Consider the following 23,359-nt stretch of genomic DNA (forward strand, 5'->3'; position numbering starts at 1 on the left):
TACCACCAGTCAACAGGGGTAACCTGCTTTCACAAACTAGGGGATGGAATTGATTTGAACCCCAGGAAATCAAAGCTGGTATCAAAGTGCTGCTAACAGAGTACAGAAACACTGGTGATCAGTAAAGAAGGTACAGAAGTGGCTCTTGTTATGAACGACATGGAATAGGTACTGGGAGTTTTCCATTCGTGAAAATGGGTCATTAAACACAGGGCTACCACCAATCCCAAAGCTATCTGAACCATTCTGAGTATTCTTCAGCTTGCAATCCGTTGCTTGCAAGAAGTGAAAGCTCCCCTTTTAGAGCATAGGTTGTCAGCAGAGATTTGTTCTTAACCAATCACACCACGACGTTTCACTACCACAATGTTGCTGGTAATCAGAGGGGGAGTTTTCTTTTTATTGAAGCCCAATATTTGGAAGGTGGTGACCCATGTTCTACAAAATAAGCATGGAAAACTATTTTTGTAGCAATAAAAAATAAATAACAATTAAAAATCAGGGCAAGGTTTTGCTACAAAAAGCCATCATATTTACTTAAAAGAAACCACCAACAAACAGGATGAAGGTACCACTGAAATTTCATATGAGGAGGGAATTCAGTTCAGGAGTTCAGGAGTAGTTAATTAGAGCTGAGGAAATAGTTTATAACAAAAAGGCTTCTCGCCAAATTTATTGATTGTGAATATGTGAAAAACAGATTGCCGGCTACACATTTATTTACTATCTGAATTTACAAACAAATACTTGGTTTGTATTCTGTGGATTGAATGCCGTGAATATTTCACAGTGTTTACCAAATGTGCGTCTAGGGTGAAAAGGGTCATAATACACAGAAGCAGAGCTGGCCAGAAACAGCAGGAGGGGAGAAAATATTTCCTAGAAAAAAAATAAGAAAACAAGACTTGTGCCAAAAATCCAAAAACACATCTGAAAGATGCATCAGTATTTTCTACAGCAATAAGGATGCATTCCACAGAACTAACACTGCAATGGGTGCTGCTAAGAAGTTTCATGGAAATATGCCCATTGCCTCTGCTAAATATAATTTTGATCTATCTAATGCTTCGGTTACTGAAGATAAGGTTTTTGCATGCCACTGACCTCAAATTTCAAGGACTTGAGATGTGACAGAGAGTGAATATTAAAGTATTTCCTCTCCACTCATGACTCCAACAAACAAAGCTAACATTTTTTTCGTGTAACATTTTAAACATTTAAAAACATTCTTGCTATGAGTTATAATGTACAAGATCAGATTTTACTTGAACTTTTCTGAAGAAATAATGGACAAGACAGAAAATTCTCTAAAACTATCGTACTCTGACCAAATGCCAAATCAAAAGAAAACTAATGTCAATTATTTTTTTTAACTAAAAATTCAACTCAATAACATCAAAGAAAGGCTTCTTTTTATAAGGTCAGATATGGATACATTTCTCTCTCTTTAATTTCAGAAAAAAAAAAATGGTTTCAGTATTTCTGGAATAAAACTTTTACTAGCATTCCTGGCTCCATGATACGTTCAGTGTGTGTTTATTTCTATCCATTCAACCTAGACTGAAAACAAACTTTCGAAGAAAAAAGCACTTCTTGCCTGATGGCAACCCCCTTTTAATTTCTGGCCAGCTCTCTCTTGAATACCTTTTCTCCCAATTGTGTTCCCCAGTGAGTTATCCTCTCCAAGGCACATCACATCCATTATGAACGCTTTGAAGTCTAATGCTTGTTACCTGCAACTAAAGGAGGACGTGGGCTTGCTGCTGGCATTCAGCAAACACTGATGGAAAGAAGACATGATTGTTTAAATGTCCACTGGCAGCAAACTCGGAGGGATGTCAGTTCGCCCACAGCTGACTCTTACCACAGTTCAAGTGAATGCTTGTGAACAGGTTTTCCCTGTATTTGCTCAGCTCTATTTAATGAAACATGCTTGGCTGCCTACAACAGAGGGGATTTCTTGCAGTATGCTCACTGAACTCAGTTACAGGCACAAATCTGAGCTGGATTTGCTCAGAACAAAAGTCATGTTTGTTGCCTATCATCCCAAACAGGGAAACCTACTGAAGGGCTGGATGGAGGGGCAGGAGGATACAGGTTCATCATCACCATGGATGTATGCTGGGTTTCAGAGATAGAGACAGGGTTGGATGAGCATGCCTTAGTGAAGGAGTTCCGAGCAGCGAAGCCAGGCTGGCCCTGCGCAGCCATACAGCTTCAGAAACAGACATCAGCATGCAGTTACCTGAGGTTTCTTCACCTTAATGATCCAGGTGGGAGGCACAATGACAGCAGCATGAGCCCCCAGGGAACATGGCTCCTCAATGTGATGTAGCATGAAACAGGTGACTTTGTTGTGAAACTGGAAAAGAGGAAAAGAGCTGAGTCAACAAGAAAGCCAAGAAAGACAAAGGGGAAGCATGGAGAAGAAGAGGGTGATGGTACAAAAATTGGAGCAATGTTCCCAACTCCACCATCTTCAGGTCCTTCAAACCATGGAGCTTTAGGAACGTACAACTGAAGATCGTCTTCCCTAGCCACGCCTTCTTACAAAAAAAAGGAAAGAAAACACCACCCCCAAAAAAATGAGAAGCCAGCAACTCCTACTTAAACTTAGATCACAGACTGAAGACCACAACCTAATTTGATGCAGCTGTATGTATTAAGCGCCCCTTGGCTGTTTGAGCTAGCAGCAGCAAGGCATTGATGGGAGGTACCCAGCAAGTACATTGTGCACCAAGACTCTGCTCCTAGAAGATTCGTGCCAGCCAGGTGAACTTATGGTGTCTTCGAGCAAAAGGAACAGAAATGACAACACTGGTGGTGATTCATAGAGGGAGAACCCTGAGAGCCAGCAAAAATAAAATTGCTTGCAGTGCGGCCACTCAGTGAAGCTGCTACCAGCCTCCCTGAGTATTATTCACTTACCGCCAGCTTGCACCAGGAACAACTGATGGCCACAATCTCTTTACTATGGAAGGAGAATTTCTGCTGAAAGCCCTAGAATAAGTAGGAAAAAAGGATTAAGTTCCTTCTGACCACAAGAAAATTTACAACTTTTAACTCTTGCCGGGTGCCTGAACTAGGCTAAATCAGTTCATGGCAGTGAGATACACTGGTTCAGCCTCAAAGCCCTTAGACACCTAACACATTTTGGGGGAATAAAACAACGACAGGATTCATAGAGAAGGCTCTTCAACTGGGGCATTTTCACACACACTTTTAAAAACACTTCTCCAAAATTTTATGCTATTTCTTAGGCTTTGTAGTTAAAAACAACGGAAGGAGAAATAGAGAAGGAATGTCTATTTCAATTAATTTCTACAGACCTGAGATTCACATTTTCAGTTGAACAACACATTCTCTCTTTGCAGTTGTTTGCTCCAAATATAAACAAGAATCTGAATGTTTCTTTTCCTTTTATTTTCTTTCCTTAAATACAGAGTGGAACCAACTACAGTGTCTGTGTGGAATAGTTCTGATTAGGAAATTAAGTTTATTGTGTTATTGAGCTGACTCGGATCAAAATTTTTTTAGTAAGTTCCAAAAAACCAAGATAGTCTTATTCAGATAAAACAGATTTTAAAAAGTATTTCTTTACAGTTTTAAAGAGAAAACAAACCACCATTACCCACAAATATGAGGTTTTCTTCTCCCACAGAAGAGTTTCATTTTGTACAATGGAATTTCAGCAGACATGTCACTTTGGTCTAAATTCTAATGTTAGAAAATACCATTGGGTCATCTACACCCTTCTTGCAACAGGCAACAAATGGTAAATTACAGCCTAAAACTTTGTGTTCTTTTATAGCTTGTTTTAGCCAGAGAAAGAATTGATACGGGTTGATGGCTGCAGAGATGGATGGTCCAGAACTTCACTGCACAGTCACCTTCACTGCTTAGATTTCAAATTTGCAGTTGTCTGGTTCCTTTACTTCACTTCTATCAAGCCTCTCTACTACATTAAGGAGCCCATCACCATCCAAAATTTTCCAGTTCAGTCTATCAAGTCATGAAGTTGTGATTTAGTTTTCTTTTTGACAGGCTGAGTTCTACCTAAAAGTCCTACATACTGGACAATGCCCAAGACCCAATGAAAAGAGTTATAACCTGATTTAGTAACATCTAATAGGACATTGCCTCACTGCTTCTATAATTAAGGTCCTTCTTATCCTAGCTGCTGTGGAAAGGAAGATGGACACCTGCAAGAAAAATGAGCCTCTTAGTGCTCAGTGCAATGACAATATCAAGCACACCAAGAAGCAGAATTAAATGAACAACCAAAAACCCATCCAGAGACGCACTGGTCTTGTTTAAATGCAGGACTGAGCTACAACCTGTCCGTACGTGGTAGATGAGGACAGCCCTGTCCATGCTCCGAAGAGGAGGAGGGTCTCCCTGTCTGCCCACCATGCAAAGTGTACATTGCAGCTACTTCTTCAGGTGTGCCCAGCACGTACTCAAATCAGCTTGCCAGATGGACCACACCACCAACTAAGCCTTACTCCTAAAGAGGCTTGTGTCACCTCTGCCTAGATTTTCTTTTTCCCCAGTCTTGCCCCTAATGCCTCAGGTTTTACATTCAGAGAAATTCAAAAAGTAGATTCTTCATAACAATGGCAATTTGGCAGATTCAGGTACAGTAATGGAGCATGGTCAAACGGCTTCACAAAGACAAGCTGGCCAGCTGCTTCTGGCTGGGCAGATCGAGTCTGTCATGCGTTGCAGGCACAAGAACAACCAGAGTGACAGCACGTATAAGAGTGCTGGAACGGAGAACTAACACCGGACAAAACGCTCTGTTCTCATTCACTTAGACTAGCGCTTCCTAATGTGTCTCACAGACTTTAATCTTTATTGTCCCCAAATTATTGCAACCCCTCATGGGCATGAAATACTTTGCTTTGTTCTGCTTTGTAACAAGCAGGGGAGAAATTCTGCTCTCCCAAAACCTCCACTAATAAAACCTAGAATTCAGTACATTAATTCCATAGCCCATCAGTGGTGTATTTTAAACATATGGACTGAGCAGCTTGTCTGGTTCTGGATGGGCCGTTTTTCATTTATTCAGTAAGCCATTTGGCTTCTCGGGAGTCATTAGAGAAAATTATATGCAATAAACACATATTAATGATAAGTAGCAATAAAACACCACTTTTCTTCCTCAAATTGCTTTAGAAATGCGAGCTAATGCTTCCTAAGGATACGTTTGAGGTAAGACAGCAATTAATTGAAAGCTAGCTGTACAAATGAAGGAACTGATGAAATGGAGTGAGGCACTGCAGGTCACAGTGAGATTTAATGGGGACTATCCGGTTGAAACAATGGAGCCACCCATATTCACCAGAAGTGATCTCTTCTGCCTTCTCTCCATGAAAAGGAAAACTGAAATTCAGCTATCTTGCTCCTGGGTCACGCAAGGAGGTCTTCTGCACAAATTTAGAAATATTGGGATAGGAAATTCATTTCACCTTTGTGAGAATATTGGCCCAACAGTACCTGATTAGCCCTGATTCACTGGCACCCAATTCCTGTACAACACATGAAATTCCATGCTGTGAGCTGCGCCTGCGGAAATAAACAGTTGTGCATACCAGAGGAAATATATTTGGAGGAAAAGAACACCTGAATCCTCAGCTTGTGCTAGTGATTACAATCTGTCTAAATAACTGGGATCAAAGTTCACATTAATATAGACACCCATGCGCACAAACGGAGCACACAGGGTTTACTACCTCCAACAAGTTTTGGTTATATTCTCAAATGTATTTAACATTAAAGAGTATTTTCACATCAGCATTAGGGTTACTAATAATTTATTTTTATATATATTTTCCTGTAATATTTCTTCCCTTTTTAATGTTCTTGGAGATATTCCAATGCAGCATTACTGTAGGAGAGCCAGGTATGATTACAACTCTAATACAGACAGCAACAGAAGCACTTGGATGGCAATCTCTGCTAAAATGAAGAGCTAGAATTGCCTTTCAACTACTAGAAAATTCAGTCCTACCATTATATACAGCTCTGCATCAATCCACAAGCCTTTAAAGGGACCAGTAAAAGAAAGAGATTGACACTGTAGCTGCACACTGCGTCTGTGCAGCTGACACACTTCTTTGGACACCACAGAACATAAGAAGAAATAGAGTGCCTGTTTAGCATGATGGTCCAGAGACATTCTTAGTCTCAGAAAATCCCTAAGTCACTAGTAACTGGAAGTATATGAGGAAAGAATCATAGAAAGTTTTGGGTCGGAAGGGACCCCTAGAGGTCATCTAGTCCAACGCCCCCGCAGCGATCAGGGACACCGCTAACTAGATCAGGTTGCTCAGAGCCCTGTCCAACCTGGCCTTGAATCACTTTGCATTCATCCTTCAGCTTGTATTACTGCACACAGTCATGGACTGGATGCCAGGTCACATGGTCTGAACATTCTTACGTTGTATTAAAGAAAAAAAAAATCACCCTAATTTCTCTGATGATCCCAGGTAAAAAAACACCCAATGAGATCTAAAAGCTACAAAACTCTCTTTACCCTGCCTGCAAGAAAGAGAAATGAGTTCTTAAACATCATGAATGGTGTAGAGAATGTGGTTTGGTAACATTTTTTACAATCGCTTCCAACACAAGAGCTATGAAGCATTAGAAAAAACTAGTAACAGGTTCAAAACAATCAAAATATGGCTCTTCTCACAGCACATAGCTAAGTTTGGGAATTCCTTGCTAAAGGGTGTTGTTAATGCTACAACTTTGCAGGAACTCAAGGAGAGACTAGACAAGACCACAGGAGAAAAAGTTATCCTAGGCTGTTAAATGTAAAGACATTCCTCCTGGAAATTCATGGGACACGAATTCTTATAGGCCAGGAGACTGTTCTGGGGGTGCATCACTAAACACCTTCTCCATCCTATACTTTTCTATAATAAGGCACTGTTGAATACTAGGGTCGATGGTACTTTGTCTGGCCATCCTTCTATTACGGTCTCCTGTTCCAAAAAAGAAGGGGAATCATCAGAGCAAGTAGACAGAACTGGATCATTTGGCTCCACTGTACTCAGTAAGATTTTGAACCAGACTTTCCATGCCCCCTTCCCTGACACCAGTTTCTGCATATAGTACTTTTGCAGTACAGCAGTGAAATGGCCCCTGGGAGGGAGAAGAGAACTGAAGCCCAGATGGGGCTGTGTAAGCTGTATCTGAGCCAGCAAGAGATGTGTAACCGCGGGAGCACAGGCTGTGCTGGGACTGTGGACACTAAGCAAGGATTTTATGAGAATTTTATTTTTGACTAGCTGTAGTCTGGTCCTGTGGCCTGAATGCCTGTAAGGAGCTGCAGAGTTAACTTTCAATGAAGTTTAATCTAAAAGGAATTCAGCTCAGTTGCTGCAAGACTGTCCCATGCGCGAACCATGGTAAGCGATGGCAATCAGGATAAACCCTTCCAAGCTGCACTTCTGAAGCACCAACATAGACACCTCTGCTCTCCAGCTCGCAGAAGTGTCAGCCATGGCACAGAAGGTACACAATACAAAACAACAAAGCCACGCGAAGGATATTGGGTTGCATTAATTCCTTTCCACTGGCTTATGCCTTGACGTGTAAGGTGGGTATATCCTAAATGTTCACTTCTACTTTCTTTACTCAAACTATTATTAACGATCATTAACAAATTTAACCATCCCGTTCCAGCCATGGGATAGGACTAACAATGGTATCTACCAGAATCATTAAGTGTTCCATGAATAACACTTTCTTTTATTGCTTTAAATTTACTGCCATTCCATTTTGATGACAGTTCCCTTTTTCTTGCATGACATGAGAATATAAAAGATAGCTCGCTCTCAGAGATAAAAGAAATGTAACAGCAGAGCACAAGAAATACAAGTATTTTGCTGCAATAGGAGACTGCTTGGCCAATAAATATAATGGGATTTTTTTTCTTGTCATTGTTTTCCCTAATCCTTTCTTTTTCTTTAGAAAAAGCAACTCTACTACAACACGCTCATGTTAGTCTTAACTGAGTATTTTTTTCTGAGAGGAAAACTGTGATTTCCCCTGAACTTCTCCATATCAGTCAGGGCTGATAGGAAGTTTAGGATAAACTGGTCACGCTGCCCACGTGAGTGTGCCCAGCACAGGTTTTGATATGATGGGCAGTAAGTACTCCCACAGGAAAATGGGCTCCCAATGCCTCTAGGGGAGATCCAGGCCAAAATGGCAGAGGAAAAAGGCAATACCACTGCAGAGTCGTATCCTAAGAACACGGCATGCAAAGTGCCTTGCTGCACTGTTCACACGCTACTTGCTGTAAAAAGGACATCACAATTTTTATTGCATTCCTTGTTGCAGCTGGTGATCTACACCAGTATCCAGATACAAATCTGATTTTCCTCTCAGTGAAGTGCTGTGCCATGGAGACCAGACACAGTCTTACTTACTAGCTGATGCTTAGAGGGAGGCAAAAGTATAATGTGGCATTAGAGAAACGAAATTAAACCCCTGTGTTAATTTATTTAAATATCTCTCAACAGATTTCAGGGGTTCATAGTATTTCAGAATAAAGGTCTTCAGTAGCTAAGGTACTTCTTACCCCTTTTTATAAACAAACTTCTACGACCTATGCAGCAGAGGAAATGTGAAACTGTCTCACAAAGGTTAGAGTCTGCTGGGGCAAAAAGAAAGAAACAGCCTTTCTTCTTCCAGAAGCCTGAAACAAACAGGCCATCATAAATTTTGGCACAGAGGACAGCACTGTAGGAACACCGTATTGGCACAGGGCTGGCTTAACGCAGAGAGCAGCTCAAGGAGCCACAGCCTTCATCCTCCTCATCTTCAGCAGCCAGTGCAGCGCAATGTCCCGGGACACGCGATGTGCTCATTCCTGCAGATGCAGCCGCCTTTTCTCTTCCCATGTGTGAATCAGGGCTGCTACCACCCAACATCTCAGGCTTGTCATCTTCTGCTTAAGAGAGTCCAAGCGTTTAGAACAGCAATTTCAGTGACTAGAAGGACCTGTTGGCTACTCTGAATTTGTAAGTGCCCAGTGTTGTGCTTGTGCTGCGCTGGAAATCTTACCTTTCCACACTGCTTACACTTCCCCTCCTGCCTCCGCCTGTGCACCCAGTGGTGTCGGACAAAGTTCTGCAAAAGAAGGACAAAATACATGTTACAGGAAGCCGTGGCAGCTTGCACTCAGAGGTACCATCTGTGTGAAATTGGTTTACAGACATCAAAGGAAAGGTCCCTTCAGCCAATGCAATCATTTCTGGAGCGAAACTCAGCAGTCGCCATGGGAAACCTCAGACTGAACCAAATCTGCAAGAGGAATAAGGATGAGATGGTCATCTTTATCCATGTTGAAACGCACCCAGAACTACTCTCTCAGTACTCTTCTACAAAAAGAAGAGAGTTCATTACACACTGCGGAGACCCAAAATGCATCACCCAAACGCAGAGCAGAGGTGCCCAAACACCGCTGCATCCAGCCACAACGCAGCGCCCCGCTCTATTCTGCTTGGAAAAACTGCCTCATAATGCAAAAAATCGCAAGTCAACGCAGGAGAAGCGAAGCAGCAGTCACTGAAACAGTCTTTTCTCCTTGTTTGGACTACTTACCTTTGGGTGGCAGCAAGAGATGGGAGGGGGAGCAGGACTGCTGCCCCTGCTTCTGTGCAGGCAAGGGGGTTAAGCAGGGGACTGCCCGCACCACGCTGTTATGCCAGCCAACATCGAACCTCCAGTGTGCCAGGGAATTGAGCTACCTCTGCTAAGAGCAAGCGGGCCTCCAAATCAGCTATAAAAGTTAAGAGGTGTTTTTGAAACACTGGCTTCTAACTATGTAAGACAGATATCTGGTATATCAATAATAACAGTAAATAACCAGCACCTTCAAAGGAGCCGAATTCGTACAGTAGCTGGAGGCAAACCATAAAATTTTTGAATGTTTGATTTTTTTTTACTAGAATAATTTTAGGACACCAGAAATACTTCTAGAAAAAAAAAATTAAGGGAAAGGCAAATGGAAGAAGAGGAAAATAGAGACAAAATTTAAAAACCCCCACTAGATCAAAGGTCAAGAAGAAAAAAATAAATGCTACCAAAAAAAAAAGAAAAAAGAATAGCTGAATGAATGGGAAAAGAGACAACAGAAAGATTAAATGGTTCCTGTCAGTGTAAGTAATGGAGTGCTTCAGCTAGAATTCATTTTACATTTATTCTGGGGAGGAGAACATGTCCCACTGGGAACCAATACTCTGTCTAAGACTCCTCTGAATCTAAAAGCACTGCTGCAGCTCCACACCAGGCGGATGAGCACACAGACCAGATGAAAAGCAATCATCGTGTGTCCATTACTTACTTCTCTTGGAGATCTGGAGCTTCCTTCTCGGAAAGTTGGTTTGCAGCGAAAATTAATCTGGCATTAAAATAAAGCTGTTAGAACCGAAAGTGAGCTGAGAGAGAATTTATTCCAACATGTTGATCTAGGCCAAACTTCCAAAATATTTATTGTCTATTAAAATATTAGCTTCACCAGCTGAACAAAGTAACTCACCTAGGTGCCAGAAAATCTCTTTTCATATGCCATAATAACTCTCCTTGCTAGATCTCTACACAGCCCTCATCTTCACTAAGGCTATTGCTGCCTGCTCGGTTCAACTATCTAAATTGTCTCTCCCTTACCGAGAAGAAAACTGCTTCATCTGTTTTTTGCGGAAGATCATTTGCAACTAAAAGTAGACTTAAGCTGAGGTCTCAAAAGTTGATAGGAGCTGGAAATCCAACTCTAACACCTTTTCGCACCTCCCAGCTTTACGCCTTCATAAGAAAATCTGTGGAGAAATCTTCATTCACATGAAGAACTGTGCAAACTACCCCACATTTCTACCTTTTGCTCAGATCAGGCTGCTTTTATCCACCTTCCCAACCACAAACCATTCGGGGAGCGCTGTACTGCCTGATGCAGTGGTGTTGCCTCCTTCAGGTGGGAGAGCAAAGACAGAAAGAGGACAACCAGAGCTTCCATGAACAGAAAGCATTTTTAGGAAGGTGAGGAGAAAAAGCATTTAACAAACAACAAAGGCGTCCTATGAGAAAAACCTCAAAATCTTTCAAGAAAAGAAAATCAATAGAGATAAGACCGGAGGGTTTTTAGAGAGAAAAAAAATACACTGAAGAAGAGAGACGCATAGAATAAGGCCAAAGTATATGCGAGGTAAGGATGCACAAAAATAAATGGATTTAAGCTTAAGTCAACAAGCCTTCAAAGAATAACACTGAAGAATACTGCACAGCCATGCTTTTTTAGGAAGGTAGAAAGGATGTCGTTTCCCCAAATTTAAATACAATTCTTTGCCCTCCTGTATAAAGAAGTTCTTCTCTCATTGAACAACGGCCTTCAAAATAATAGCTCAAGGGAGAAAAAAACCCTAATAACCCCCCCAAAGTAAACAAAATTACTATTACCTATTACTTAAGAACAAACGAAAGCCATAGCACTAGTAAGTCTTCCTCCATTGCTCTTCACCCGTAATTGCAATTCATTGTCTCACTGCTGAGTCGTGGCAGGTTGGAAAGACCCCCAGCTTATATTTACTTTACTCACAACTTACACCTGTGCAGGGAGGGCCAAGCAAAAGACTTCTGTACCGGTTTTAAACTCCACGGGGTTTAAGAGGGAAGCAGACTTTATAACGACCCTCTGCCAAGAGGTGAATTTCGTCACCTCCAGAGCAGCATAAACAAGCTCAAGAGAACAGGTTTCATCTAAGTGCTCATTTGCTCCAGCTGGCAATGCCACCGGCTCATGGGGCTATGGAGAATCAGCACTGCTGCTGCCAAAGGAAGTCATGAAAAATTCACTGGTAACATTTGGTGCTGAAAGCATGTGCTAATGCTAATTTCACCGTGGGTAAAAGCATCGGGGGTGGGAATGGTACTTCTCCAACTTGGTATTATGGCAATCACTGTGACATTTGTCAACACAAGTCCAAATACTTAGAAAAGAAAATCTCTTTCCAAAGAGTTGCTGCTAGAAATTTGTTATGCATCAGCTTCTTTTATGGAGAACAACATTGCAAAACATACAGGAGTGAAAACGAAGCTCTAATGAAATCAATGGTGAAATTCCCACTCATATTTCTTTACACATATCCCACCAAGAAAGATAAAACAGTGAGGGGAAATCTCTTTAACACGTTACCAGTTAGGCATAATGAAGAAGAATCACTAATGGGAAGAGAACTCAGCGAGATATGTTCTATTGGCACTTGGGGGTGACCAGGTCTCCTTGAAGGAACTGAGAAGCAGGACAGGTGCTCACAGAAATAACAATGCTATAAAGCAAAGGTTTGATGCGTGCCATTTTAAAAACAAAAACATGATTTCTGAGGTTTTGAAGACAAAACAGTATAGTCTAGTAAACTGGAAAATGTTCATAGTAGCATCTTATGCTGCATTGCTCATAATAAGTATAGCTGTTATAAGATGAATTATGCTGGGTTCAGCTGAGCAATTTTGAAAGTCCAGTCTTGTGCACGACATGGTACTGCATTTTCTAGCTTCAGCTTTCTATCTAGAAGTAGAGGGAAATTATTTTTTAATCACAAATACTTTGAAAGCTTTCTGTGGTTTATTTTTGTTGTTGGGTTTCTCAATGGTTCACAGCGTTTCATAGAATCATAAAATGGATTGGGTTGGAAGGGACCTTAAAGATCATCTGGTTCCAACTCCCCTGCCATAAGCAGGGACATCTTCCACTAGACCAGGGTGCTCAGAGCTCCATCCAACCTGGCTTTGAGCCCTGCCAGGGAGGGGGCAGCCACTGCTTCTCTGGGCAACCTGGGCCAGTGTTTCACCACCCTCATGGTGAAGAATTTCTTCCTAATATCTAATCTAAATCTGCCCTCTTTCAGTTTGCAGCCATTCCCCCTGGTCGTATCACTACACACCCTTGTGAAAAGTCCCTCTCCATCCTTACTGTAGGCCCCCATCAGGTTTGAAGAAATCTATTTTAAAAAATAAGCTGTGAGTTTAAGTCAACTTTTTAAGAAATATATTGTTAGAACAGCTATGAAAACCTACTTTGACATACAGTGTTTTCCAGATTGAAACCTCAGTAGCAGAATTCAATGAGTGTTGTCCGCGTCAGGCTCCAGAAGGTGGCAATATCTTACCTTCTCCAACTGCTCCATGCACGCGTTGTGGACCACAATCTTGCAGGCAGCACACTTCCTCCGCAGAGCAGATTTCTGCAAGAGGAAAGGGAGAAGGGGGTGCATGAAGGTGTGCTATTCCCAGGAGGAAAAAAGTTAGCTGTGAAACAGGAGATGGTTCGCTCCTTAGGCAACATACTTTCCCTCACCCGCCACCCCTTGGTGCTCTCATCTGTTCTGTACATTGGAAAAAGGTCTGAAGTTCTTCCAGTTGAGATTCGGTCTTTGCGAAAAAGACAGAGCCACAGCACTCCAGCTTGTGAACTAGAAGTGAAAGGCTCCCGTTAGGCAGCAGATAAGGCTGTTAACGGTGCAGATCATCACTCTAAAAGGGAGCGGTATATGAAGATGATAAAGGAGAGCCAGTGACAAACCGCACATGCAAATCAGAGGACTCCGACCAGTTTGGAAGAGTATGTTTCACGCTTATCAGATAATACGTAATTTGATGGGCCTGACCGTGGTCTTGTAGAAAAATACTTGGGTACCTGCGTCATTTAGCAGAGAATAACCACCTTCCCACAAAATGTTGTTAAATGCTTATCGTACGTTACAGCAGGGACAAAATTCTCAACCTAATTATGCTGTTTAGTTTTATTAATTTCAGTAGGATTTAAAAAATAATTTCCATTGAATCCCCTGGGCCAAAGCATATCAAAGGCAAGAGAACGCATCCACGAGAGAGAAAATATATTTATTTTTTCTCTTGCACATACGCGATGTAATAAACCAGATGGAATTAATTTTCATAGAAGTCTAACTTATAGACTTCTGCTTGAGGGACAGAAAATTTATAAACACGCAGTAAGTTGATAGATTTGCTTCAGATTGTTACATTCAATTTACTCATGTTCATTTAAATCTCTAAAATTTTTTCTTTAGACTTTTCAATATATTGTAAATAAGCTTGAAAAGAAACTTGGAACACAGCTTCAGCTCACATTATAGACTAATTATTATAATTTTACTGAGTCTCCTAATTATGAGTCTCATACCTATCTGGATACATCCTAACTGTGCGTGTTCACATGTATGTGGAGTGTTGTTCTAATGTTCCTCCTGGAGAATCATGACACTGTATAACAGACTAAGCTTCCATGTGTTCTGTGACTTGTTAACTTTACATACGTTTTTAGTCTCTGTGTTTACCAAGAAGAGCAAGGCACCATAAAGGAATTGTTCCCTAAGATGAAAAACTGCAAAAAGCAAACAAAGGTAACGCCTTATGAGCAGCTATTTTCCTAATATCTTGCTTTTTAAATTGTTCTCATGATTTTTGAATGCTGGTGGCATTGCAAGTAATTACAACCATTTATAGTATATTAAAATTTCAGACTATTTTTTTGATTACTTCTAACTTCTTTGATTTATCATGAAATGTCAACTCCATATTCCAGAGATTATGAGTTAATGTTCTGTGTAGGCTAACTTTTAATGCAAAGTCTGGGCAGCTACTGCTTATTTCTCACCACGTCTCCTTCAGAAACACTGGACTGTAAGTAGTCTAGAAGTAAAATAGCCAAGTCAAAGGAAGACCAGGACAGGTATAGGAAGATGCAGTGTCTTCAAAAGAATCAAACTGGAAAACCATTAGCCTTTTGACAGGTGAAGTTAAACTAACCACAACTAAAGTTAACTGGATTTTCATTTCCACCTCTGGTCCTTGAGCTAATGAAAGCCCCATACACTGTAACATGTTATAAACACAGATAGTGTTTTCTCCAAAGGCAACCAATACCCTACTGCCTAAAAGTGAAAAGAATTTCAGCTAGGTCAAGTAAGCGCCAGGCACGTAAGAACTAAGCAACTTTAAACTCTGCTGCTTCCTAAATATGACTCGGCATCTCCGGGTCTATCGGCTGGAAAAGCTTGTCACCACATAAGATGTCTCTCACTTTTTTTTTATCTGGGAATGTTAAGTCAGTGGGTCTCCTTCACCAGCTACATTAAACGGTCCTTCCAGCTCCTACAGAAATAGACCTCGAAGTTAAGACACAGCCGTGCAAATTGCATGCAACATCTTGAATTTACATGCTACTTTCAATGAGCTAAATCATGAGGAAGTATTTACTCAGTTTTAGAACAGAAAACTTCTATTAAGAACAGTCGCACTGGGTCAGACCAGAGGTCCACTCAGCCAGAAAAATCCTGTCTCCAGCTTCTGCCAAAACCCAGTGCCTCAGGACCAGTATAAGTGCAGGGCAAACACAGTGACACTTCCCTTGAATTGTACCCCACCATCAGCAGCCTGTTACTGTTGGAACTTGGCTTCAGCAATCTTTGTAAGCAGGCATCGACTTCCCAGGCTAGGCCCTAATGTTATATGCCATAAAGTCAACAATTTGCTTGAGAAGTTATGGGGAATGGATATTAAATTGGAGCTACAGAAAACATTAGTATTTTGGACCAAAGTTCCTCAAAAAATGGGGGTGATTAGTGAATCAAAATGCTTCAATTTGAATCAAATGATTTGAGGGTTTGGTTTTTTCTGTTTTGTTTTGTTTTCCAATAAAAACAAAAAGATGGCATCACAGAGAGTCACAGGCAGTATCCACAAGCACTCCAGCGAAGACAGACTGCCCTTACACTTTGCAGTCCAAGGGCCAGGATGCTCCCTTGAACATGGACTCAAAGCAAGGGCTTGAACGCAGGTTCCTCACCCTCTCGAGGTTTCCTAAATGTCAAGATAAGAGGGGGATTTTTTTCTTGTCTTCTTCTGAAGCAGTTTAACTGAAATACTAGGTGAAGAGTTGATGAAGCAGACTGGAATTATAACAGTGACTCCCCAGCCAAAGAAGAGACACACACTGGTTGGAGATTAATCCAGTGAAACTTCTTGATACACATCATAAAAGCTTCAGTGGAAGAAGACAAACCTTGAATATTCTTGAATAGGGGAAGGACTTGAGTATGAGTGGACATGTTGCTGGTGAGTGCATTCCAGAGTTTGGAAAACTCAGTTCTAATCCTTGCAGTGATTAAAATCACAATAATTTCATCAGACCCTATTCTCAGAGACCCCAGCAAGTGATATACTCATGTATATAAATAGGCTACTTTCTTTGAATATTTCTGAACTATCTAAATATCCTAACCTTTTTTCCCTTACCATGTTAATAAAGCTTCTCATTACATCCATGCTCACTGCGTAAATAATCTGGGTCACTCAAAATTGTTTAGGGCTTTTTTCCCCACGCAAGAAAGTACTTAGCCAGCAGCCTTTTTGCCCCTCTTACTTTCATTCTTCTTGACACAAGCATCAGCAACAACAAACAATTCAAACTCCCAAGTGTCTGAGAACTGTATCACTCTGAAGTCGAGCTTGTTACCAAAGCAAGAAAGCAAGAGAGAATGAAAACTGAAAATAACTCACTGAGAATTTGACTTGGCAGCTTTCCTCCCCCAGGTAGCAGAGGTCCCCAGAAACATTTGTCTCCAGCCACAGATGCTCTCCATTCACAGCATTTTCCTGAGAAAAGACGGTTGTTAACCTGGTTTGTGAAATTCAGCCACATAAGTATAGAGAAAAAAAAAAGAACCAATTTTTATCGCAAATTTAGAAAGAGGGAAAAAAAAAAACAAAACACAACCAAAACCAACAACTACTCAACCACATGTTGTTTTATTTTTCTACAACACAAAGCCACAACAGTATTACCCTAGCCCCTAGCTGACCATTCCTGCTTAAAGGATGCTGATGATACAATGAATGTGACACCAATCAGAACCAGAGTAATTTTGTGTACAGTTCAGTGAAACTCTGCCCACGTTCTTCCCACATGCTGCACAGTTGAACTGGGACTCTAAATTTCACAAGCATAAGATGTATGCAGAATTAAAAAAAAAAAAAAAACACAGAAAAATCAAGAGAGATGAAACAAAAACATGACTACTGTACTCTCAATTGGAGAAGCCCAAAAATCTGAGAACTAGGCAAGCCAAGATAACATATTGGCTATAGCTTTAGGATGACAGGATAGTGTAGACCAGGAAAAATGTTTTCTTTAAAATGGCTGGATCAACACTGTACATTTATCAAAACATCCACAAAACATTACGTGGCCAGGAGAGAACAGACTTTAATTTTACACCTGAAAGAGTGATACATTCAACTGAGAACACTCTCAAAAAAATCTACCTAGCACACTGACAGTTGGTAGTGATTAACAGGGTAACGTGATTTTTCTTGAACAGCCTCATTTGACCAAATCTGAACATTAATTCTATAAAAATTCTTGTTCTGAAGACATTCGGCTGCAGAAAGACTATGGTTTTCACTGGACTGTAATCCTGGCTCAACTACAAAGCCTAAGAAGTCTACCGTACACTACTTGAGCAAAGTGAATAAACAGAATTTCTGTTCAGTCAGAATTAGAGCACGATGGAAAATGCTTTGACAGTCTCTGACATTTGATTCCCACACTGCAGAAGTCACAAGCGATGATGCTTACCAAACAGATGGCGTCCGACAGCAGGATGCTCTGAAATAGCCATCCTGGTTAAAATTATTTATTTAAAATACCACTGACAGTTTCAAAGTGATGAAATGAGAAAGCTTCTCTTGCCATGCGTATTTCTTAGGTAATACAGAGAAGCAGAAGTGACAAAACTCTTTGCCTTCTGGAGTACAATTGCCTCCACAATAGCCAAGACCTACACAAGTCTGCATGTGGTGCCTACCACAACTATGGCACTCATTTCAACTAAACCAAAAGAGCAAGAACAACATGTTGTTTTTTTCTGATGAGAGGTCTACCTGCCCACAGCTCTTCTAACTTCATCAGAAATGTTCCCACTAATGTCAGACTCAGCACAAGCGGCTGGATGACAGTGAGACTTGGATTTCAGTCTACTGCCATTGATCCTTCTAGAAGCTATGCTAAGGCACATGGAGGCCAGGGAAGTGATTCGAGACAGCCAGCATGGCTTCACCAAGGGCAAGTCCTGCCTGACCAACCTAGTGGCTTTCTATGACGGTGTAACAACAAGACTGGACAAGGGAAAACCAATGGACGTCATGTATCTGGATTTTTGTAAAGCCTTTGACACGGTCCCCCACAACATCCTTCTCTCTAAATTGGAGAGCCATGGATTTGATGGGTGGACTGTTCGGTGGACAAGGATTTGGTTGGATAGTCGCAGCCAAAGGGTAGTGGTCAACGGCTCAATGTCCGGATGGAGACCAGTGACGAGTGGAGTCCCTCAGTACTGTACTGCGACTGGTGCTGTTCAATATATTTATCAATGACATGGACAGCGACATCGAGTGTACCCTCAGCAAGTTTGCAGATGACACCAAGCTGAGTGGTATGGTTGAGACACCAGAAGGACAGCATGCCATCCAGCGGGACCTGGACAAGCTGGAGAGGTGGGCCTGTGTGAACCTCATGAGGTTCAACAAGGCCAAGTGCAAGGTCCTACACCTGGGTCGGGGTAATCCCCAGTATCAATACAGGCTGAGGGATGAAAGGATCAAGAGCAACCCTGATGAGAGGGACTTGGGGGTACTGATAGACGAAAGGCTGGACATGAGCCAGCAATGTGCGCTGGCAGCCCAGAGTGCCAACCGTGTCCTGGGCTGCATCAAGAGAAGCATGGCCAACAGGGCGAGGGAGGTGATTCTGCCCCTCTACTCTGCTCTGGTGAGACCTCACCTGGAGTACTGCGTTCAGCTCTGGAGCCCTCAGCACAAGAAGGACATGGAACTGTTGGAGCGGGTCCAAAGGAGGGCTACAAAAATGATCCGAGGGCTGGAGCACCTTTCCTATGAGGACAGGCTGAGAGAGTTGGGCTTGTTCAGCCTGGAGAAGAGAAGGCTGTGGGGAGACCTGACTGCAGCCTTTCAGCACTTAAAGGGAGCCTATAGGAAAGATGGGGACAATCTTTTTAGTAGAGACAGCAGTGACAGGATGAGGGGTAATGGTTTTAAACTAAAACAGGGTAGGTTTAGGCTGGATATAAGGAAGAAATTCTTTACACTGAGGGTGGTGAAACACTGGAGCAGATTGCCCAGAGAGGTAGTGGAGGCCCCATCCCTGGAAACATTCAAGACCAGGTTGGACAGGGCTCTGAGCAACCTGATCTCGTTAGTGGTGTCCCTGCTCGCTGCAGGGGGGTTGGACTAGATGACCCCTATGGGTCCCTTCCAACCCAAAGCATTCTATGATTCTATGATTAGTGGCACGCCATCCTATATCTCCATTTCTTCTCATTCTTTTGTCTACCTGCCCACTTCAACTGTAGACTCTCTGGGACAGAGCTTTTCCTAAACTGTACAGTGAGGCTCTTCAGCACTTTTATAATGCAAAATAGCTGTTAAGGACTTGAATTAGCTTAAGAAATTGTTCAAGCTTTACTCAGATGGTAAATTATTCAGATTGTAAATTCGTTCTCTTCAAGTCTACCCTTACACTAAAGCAATTTTCTCTGGCAAGAACTATATCAGTTTTACTGCACTTCATAGAAGCCTAGTCATATCATACTAATAACATTGCTATGCCCACAGTATTGCCCACCATATTAACTTCCTGCCTAGTTTATGAGGAATCACAGAATGGTAGGGATTGGAAGGGACCTCTGTGGGTCATCTAGTCCAACCCCCTGCTGAAGCAGGGTCACCTACAGCAGGCTGCACAGGACCTTGTCCAGGCGGGGCTTGAATTATCTCCAGAGAAGGAGACTCCACAACCTCCCTGGGCAGCCTGTTCCAGGGCTCCGTCACCCTCAGAGGGAAGAAGTTCTTCCTCATGTTCAGACGGAACTTCCTCTGCTTCAGTTTGTGCCCGTTGCCCCTTGCCCTGTTGCTGGGCACCACCGAAAAGAGTCTGGCCCCGTCCTCCTGACACCCACCCTTCAGATATTTAGAGGCATTTCTAAGGTCCCCTTCTCAGCCTTCTCTTCTTCTGAGCCCAGCTCCCTCAGCCTCTCCTCGTAGGAGAGATGCTTCAGTCCCCTCATCATCCTCGTAGCCCTCCGCTGGACTCTCTCCAGTAGCTCCTCATCTGTCTTGAACTGGGGAGCCCAGAACTGGACAGAGTACTCCAGATGGGGCCTCACTAGGGCAGAGCAGAGGGGGAGGAGAACCTCGCTCAACCTGCTGGCCACACTCCTCTTGATGCACCCCAGGATCCCATTGGCCTTCTTGGCAGCCAGGGCACACTGCTGGCTCATGGTCAACTTGTCGTCCACTAGCAGCCAGACAACAGGACTAAAGCAGGAGGACACAAGACCAAAGATTGTTTGAGCACATTCTCTGCTGACGAAACAATGCAAACTCAACATTATAACCTAGAGCTAAGTTTTATAGATTAATAAAAGGTGTTTAGGAAGGATCAACTATGAAAGCTAAGTAAAAATACACACAGCTCCTGGGACATAATTTTTAATGAGGAATCAAAATTCCATTAAAAAAATAGATTAAATGACCCTTCATTCAGACCACGTCCACATAACTTGCCATCCAGGATTTCTAAAGATAAAGCGGCCTACTTCCATAACCTAGTTTAGACTGATTGTTCCAGACTCTATCATAGATTCACATGTCTGACTTTACATGACAGTATATAAAAAAAAAAATTATAAAAAAAAAATCAGTAAGTAGTCTACAGGGATGACCTTTGTAGTTCATGCTATGATAAGAGTTCTGACAAGACTAGACAACAAAAATGTAAATAACCTGATCTGGTATAAGTGGCACACCTCCAGATACCTACTGCCACAATTTCACAGTGCTGTGTGAACACTCTCAATTTCAATTCCAGTAAACTGACGTTTGAAAAATCTTTTTTCATCCTGAATCAGAGCAAAGAGCTGAGATTTCCCAATACGAAATGCCGTCCCTCAAAAAGCTGTGCCGGTTGATTACTTTGTCTCGATAAGATCAAAGGGAATTACTTCAACTTCAGCATTTTAAATTTTACAGGGCACTGCCATTTGTACGACAAGACATTCTGTTGTAGCTTATGAAAATCAAGATGACAGAGTCAAAGGAGAATGCTTTGACCTTTTCCAAGCCCAATTTTTCATTCAAATATAATAGGAAATTTTGACAAAAATCAATACATTTCTATGAAGAATTTTGACTTCAGCAAATCAGTATTTTCTACTCTAAAATTTACAGGTAGTATTTCACAATGTGCTGGACAAAAGGGTACTCCATCTACCAACACATAAGCTGACAGAGGTCACCGGGACCACCTCCAGTATGAGCTCCTGTTTACCACAAAATTAAAGCATAGTAAAAGCTACATCATCACTTGAATATTTTGACACAGATATTTTTCCACAAGAGTTTTGAGTTCAGCAACCTTCTTCTAAATAAATTTGCCAGTTCGGTTTATGATGTCTTTATGTTGGCTTTAGGAGTAAATGGCTGCTAAAGAGGCAGTCGTCCGCTTTCTGTCCCTGACCCCTTAGACCCCCCAGTCTCATGCTCTTGCCATTTTCCTCACGCTGGATCTAGTGGCTGTGAAGCTACAAACCAACCAGTTCAACTGATGGGAAAAAAAAAAAAGATAACTTCTACCAAATTAGCTAGACAAAATGACTCGCCCTACAACCACCTGATCTCACACAAGGAGTGGTGGGTTAAAGGTGGGTTCAGCAGGACTGATGCTTTTGGTACCAATTCAGTGTTAGAGCAGCTTAGCTGATCTGCCAAACCATGCTTTTGGGCTGACGTGCTTTGCTTTGGCTTGCTCTGTAGAAAAGGGATACTGTTCATCACCGTGGATAAAATGGCAATGACCGCAGCCTAATATTCTGCGGTTAAAAATAGAATTGGGAACCCTGTTTCCTCATCTGGCTTTCCAGTCTTTGCAAGTGTGCAGTGTCCTCAGAAGAGAAAGAGCCCCTGCTCACTGAGGCAGAGGCAGCCTGCCTCACAGGGAACACATGAACTCAGTATGGTCTCCCAGATGAAGACCTCCCATTTGATTGCTCTTGATCCGTTACCACCTTAATAGCGAACAAAAAAAATTTCAGCATAGCAAACATTCCTTGCATATGAAACAAAACACACACACATTGCCCCCTGAAGTGAAAGAGAAATGGGAATTCAAGGACTAGGAGTTCAGGAACTATGTAATCACATGTACATGATTTAACTTGCTGTGCACATTTCGCCAGTTCAGCTAGGTTTCTTCTCCTATGTGCCCCAGCATGGTCGAATGACAGAACAAGTGTTACCACGTTTTTAAAGCCCTTAAGTATCTCCATACCTCACTATTCTTCAAGCTGCAGTCAGCACGGCTTCAAAAGCAATGCAGATAAACCTGGATAACTTAATTTGCCATGTCAAGCAGCCATAGATATTCAGTCAAACAAAACCACCAGTCAGCTCAACTTCCTAGTTCAAAGTAGTTGTAACTCTAGTTGTAACAGAGGAATGGAGCTTTCCTCTGCTCCAGCCATGACTGATGTTCTGCAAAAAATTGCATTAAGACAGACTTCTAAAATAAGTCATTAAGAAATTTTTCCCTTCGTTATCACTCCAGTGAGAGATGAATCTTTCCTACAAATACACATTTGCACAATAAACTTGTCACTGGTGTAAAATTAGTGCTCAATCTAAATTTAATTAAACATATTTGTAAAAAAATTATTAGCTTTAGCCCTATTCTTTATGAGGTCACTATCAAGCAAAACCAAGTTTGTTCGGTTGTCTTTTTCCCAAATGTGCGTGTCTCATGTTTGGCTTGTGTTTTACCCTTAACTCTGAAATTCCAGAGTTTCTAGTGTTCATGCTGCAAACAGCAGCAATGTCTCAAATGTTTCTGTTGATATATATTCTCAATTTTAACTCCACCTCAGCACACTTTAATTTGGGAATATTCTTCCTGTAGAAGAATTACTTAAAAAAACTTGAAGATACATAGGCTCCAACTTTCAGAACTATTTCTGGGTGTTTTACTGTTAGGTCTAGGTTTACCACATTCTCTTAGCTTTTTCTGCCATTCTCCTTTCCCCCACCATGCCTTCCAACATCCCTGTAGTCTCTGCTGAGCTTCTGGGATTGGTGTTACCATCATATGGAAGATCATCTGTATGCAGAAGCAGAATAACAACATTTGTCTTCATGAAGGAGCAATGTCCAGGTGCTATCAACTGAGATGATGATTCCCTGTGTTCTCATGAACCATTATTTT

The 23,359-nt window shown here is 41.8% G+C and overlaps 1 protein-coding gene across 4 annotated transcripts in view; it reads right to left on the minus strand.

Moving 5' to 3' along the window:
• The window catches only part of DGKI (diacylglycerol kinase iota), a 224,589-nt gene that overhangs the window by 114,499 nt on the left and 86,731 nt on the right, over positions 1-23,359 (minus strand). For 2 of the 4 annotated variants that reach the window (XM_075428816.1, XM_075428818.1), the window contains exons 3-8: positions 16,588-16,683; positions 13,176-13,250; positions 10,361-10,417; positions 9,079-9,144; positions 2,929-3,000; positions 2,246-2,362 (exon numbers count right to left, since the gene is read on the minus strand). In XM_075428816.1, the coding sequence (XP_075284931.1) occupies positions 2,246-2,362; positions 2,929-3,000; positions 9,079-9,144; positions 10,361-10,417; positions 13,176-13,250; positions 16,588-16,683 (483 nt within the window). The remainder of the gene's footprint in view (positions 1-2,245; positions 2,363-2,928; positions 3,001-9,078; positions 9,145-10,360; positions 10,418-13,175; positions 13,251-16,587; positions 16,684-23,359) is intronic. The other 2 variants (XM_075428819.1, XM_075428817.1) reach the window with 1 other exon arrangement.

The sequence above is a fragment of the Opisthocomus hoazin genome, chromosome 8, assembly GCF_030867145.1.
Source record: "Opisthocomus hoazin isolate bOpiHoa1 chromosome 8, bOpiHoa1.hap1, whole genome shotgun sequence".
Classification (NCBI taxonomy): domain Eukaryota; kingdom Metazoa; phylum Chordata; class Aves; order Opisthocomiformes; family Opisthocomidae; genus Opisthocomus; species Opisthocomus hoazin.